The sequence below is a fragment of the Hyperoodon ampullatus genome (assembly GCF_949752795.1).
Source record: "Hyperoodon ampullatus genome assembly, chromosome: 10".
Lineage (NCBI taxonomy): Eukaryota > Metazoa > Chordata > Mammalia > Artiodactyla > Ziphiidae > Hyperoodon > Hyperoodon ampullatus.
Window position 1 is genome coordinate 83,752,074 of NC_136923.1, and position 2,288 is coordinate 83,754,361.

Below are 2,288 nucleotides of genomic sequence, written 5' to 3' on the forward strand. Positions count from 1 at the left end.
TTGTTTGCCTTCCTATATTCATCAGTATTTGCATGGTCCTTATTAATCATGCATTTATGGTCTTCATTAGACGAAGTTACTGATTTTAGTATAAATACTCCCAGTGCCTACCAGCAGAAAAGATTTTCTACATTTTAATACTTTTTTTCCCTGCAAATTATTTCTTAGATTTTGGGATTTCCAGAAGAAAAGATCAAGGGGGAATTATCAAGAATAGATTCTTTTTCTGAATAGTTAAACCTCAAATGACCACAGCCTTGGCCCTTCAGACTCCAGAGATGCAGGAGGGACTTATAGCAGTGAAAGTAAAAGAGGAAGAGGGAGACCATGCCTATGGGCAAGAATCTGGCCTGTCAAGAGATAACCCTCACACCAGAGAGATCTTTCGTAGACGCTTCAGGCAATTCTGCTACCAGGAGACACCTGGGCCCCGAGAGGCTCTTCAAAGACTCCGAGAACTCTGCCATCAGTGGCTGAGACCAGAGATGCACACCAAGGAGCAGATCCTGGAGCTGCTGGTGCTGGAGCAGTTCCTGACCATCCTGCCCGAGGAGCTCCAGGCCTGGGTGAGAGAGCACCACCCAGTGAGTGGAGAGGAGGCGGTAACTGTACTGGAGGATTTGGAGAGAGAGCTGGATGAACCAGGAGAGCAGGTGGGAAGATGGGAGAACAGGGGTTTGTACTTGTATGATCAAGAATGGAGTTTCAGTGCAGTAAGAGGAAGAGGAGGAAAAGATGGATTTCTTTATGCCTAACTTGATCTGTAATAGGCTCTTAATCTCTCTGCCTTTTTTTCTTTGCCAGTTTCTTGAGCCTTCTTTTCCTATCCACTGGTCCTGAGAAGGCCTTGCAATGTCTCCTCTGATATTTGGTTCCTAACTGTCCTTGATTTTTACCAGGTCCCAGCCCATGATCATAAACAGGAAGAGCTTGTGAAGGAGAAAGCAACTCTAGGAGAAGCCCGGGAGTCATCTGGTGGCCAGCTCCAAAGCTTGGAAGAGCAGCCTCAGTGGAACTTGCGAGGCGTGTGCCCGGTTCAGAAGATTGGTGAGGATTAGAATTTCCTTAGGAAGCCTAACTCATTCCCTGAATGGTCATTGATTCAGCACATTTACTTAGTGTCTGCTGTGTGCCAGGCACTGAGCTGGGTACGGGGGAAGCAGTGATGAGGAAGGTAGATGTGGTTCCTGCCCTCAGGAAGTTTACAGTCTGGTGGAAGAGGCAGACAGTAAGTGAGCAGTTACAATACAGGGCATCTTCTCCTGAAGTCCTGGTATAATTGCTGAGAGTGGGAAAGTAAATAGAAAATGTGTTGCTTGTCCCTTTCCACCCACTCTCCTGACCAGTTTTTTTCTTTCTTCTTTGGAAACATAACATTCATGGCATCCATTTATTATTTCAGATGATGAGGCTGGGACTTGGAATGTGGAGTTAGCCCCAAAGAGGGATCTGTCTAAAGAAACGAAATCTCATGTGGAAGTACCTGAAAAATTGAATGGTGATATTATTCCAGTGCCTGAGTGTGGAGAGACCTGTGACCACGAAGGCAGATGGGAAAGGCAACGGGTAAGCTCTTCAGTGGAGAGACCCTATATCTGTGGTGAATGTGGGAAAAGCTTCACACAGAATTCCATCCTCATTGAGCACCAGAGAACGCACACGGGCGAGAAGCCCTATGAGTGTGATGAATGTGGGCGGGCCTTCAGCCAGCGGTCAGGCCTCTTCCAGCACCAGAGACTCCACACTGGGGAGAAGCGCTACCAGTGCAGCGTTTGTGGTAAAGCCTTCAGCCAGAACGCTGGGCTTTTCCATCACCTCAGGATCCACACGGGGGAGAAACCTTACCAGTGTAGTCAGTGCAGTAAGAGCTTTAGTCGACGTTCTGTCCTTATTAAGCATCAGAGAATTCACACGGGAGAAAGACCTTATGAATGTGAGGAATGTGGCAAGAACTTCAGTTACCACTGCAACCTTGTCCAGCATCGGAAAGTCCACCCTGTGGCTGAATCCAGCTAGCTCCTTGGAACAGGTAGGGCAAAATTTCATGATGTCAGACCACTAGGCGTGGTAGCAAGGGTCCTGGTTCTTACTTTGTCTCTGAGAGAACAATAAGAGATTAATCCTCTAGTATAGGAAGACCAGTGAAAATGTCCTTATTTTTATGCTGAGAGACACTTAATATCTTAAATACATCTGTCAGAATCTCTTTGGTCAGTGACATCCATACTTTGCAATACTGAATATTGTGTTGACTTCATCAACATAGTCTCACACACATCTGTCCCAAA

The 2,288-nt window shown here is 46.4% G+C and overlaps 1 protein-coding gene across 1 annotated transcript; it reads left to right on the top strand.

Moving 5' to 3' along the window:
* Window positions 1-245: 245 nt before the first annotated feature.
* Window positions 246-2,016, top strand: LOC307059381 (zinc finger and SCAN domain-containing protein 23-like; the record flags this gene model as incomplete). The annotated part of the gene is made up of 3 exons (XM_079713308.1): window positions 246-653; window positions 900-1,047; window positions 1,403-2,016. The coding sequence occupies 3 exons, from the start codon at window positions 246-248 to the stop codon at window positions 2,014-2,016; spliced, it is 1,170 nt and encodes a 389-aa protein (XP_079569434.1).
* Between the last annotated feature and the right edge of the window lie 272 nt (window positions 2,017-2,288).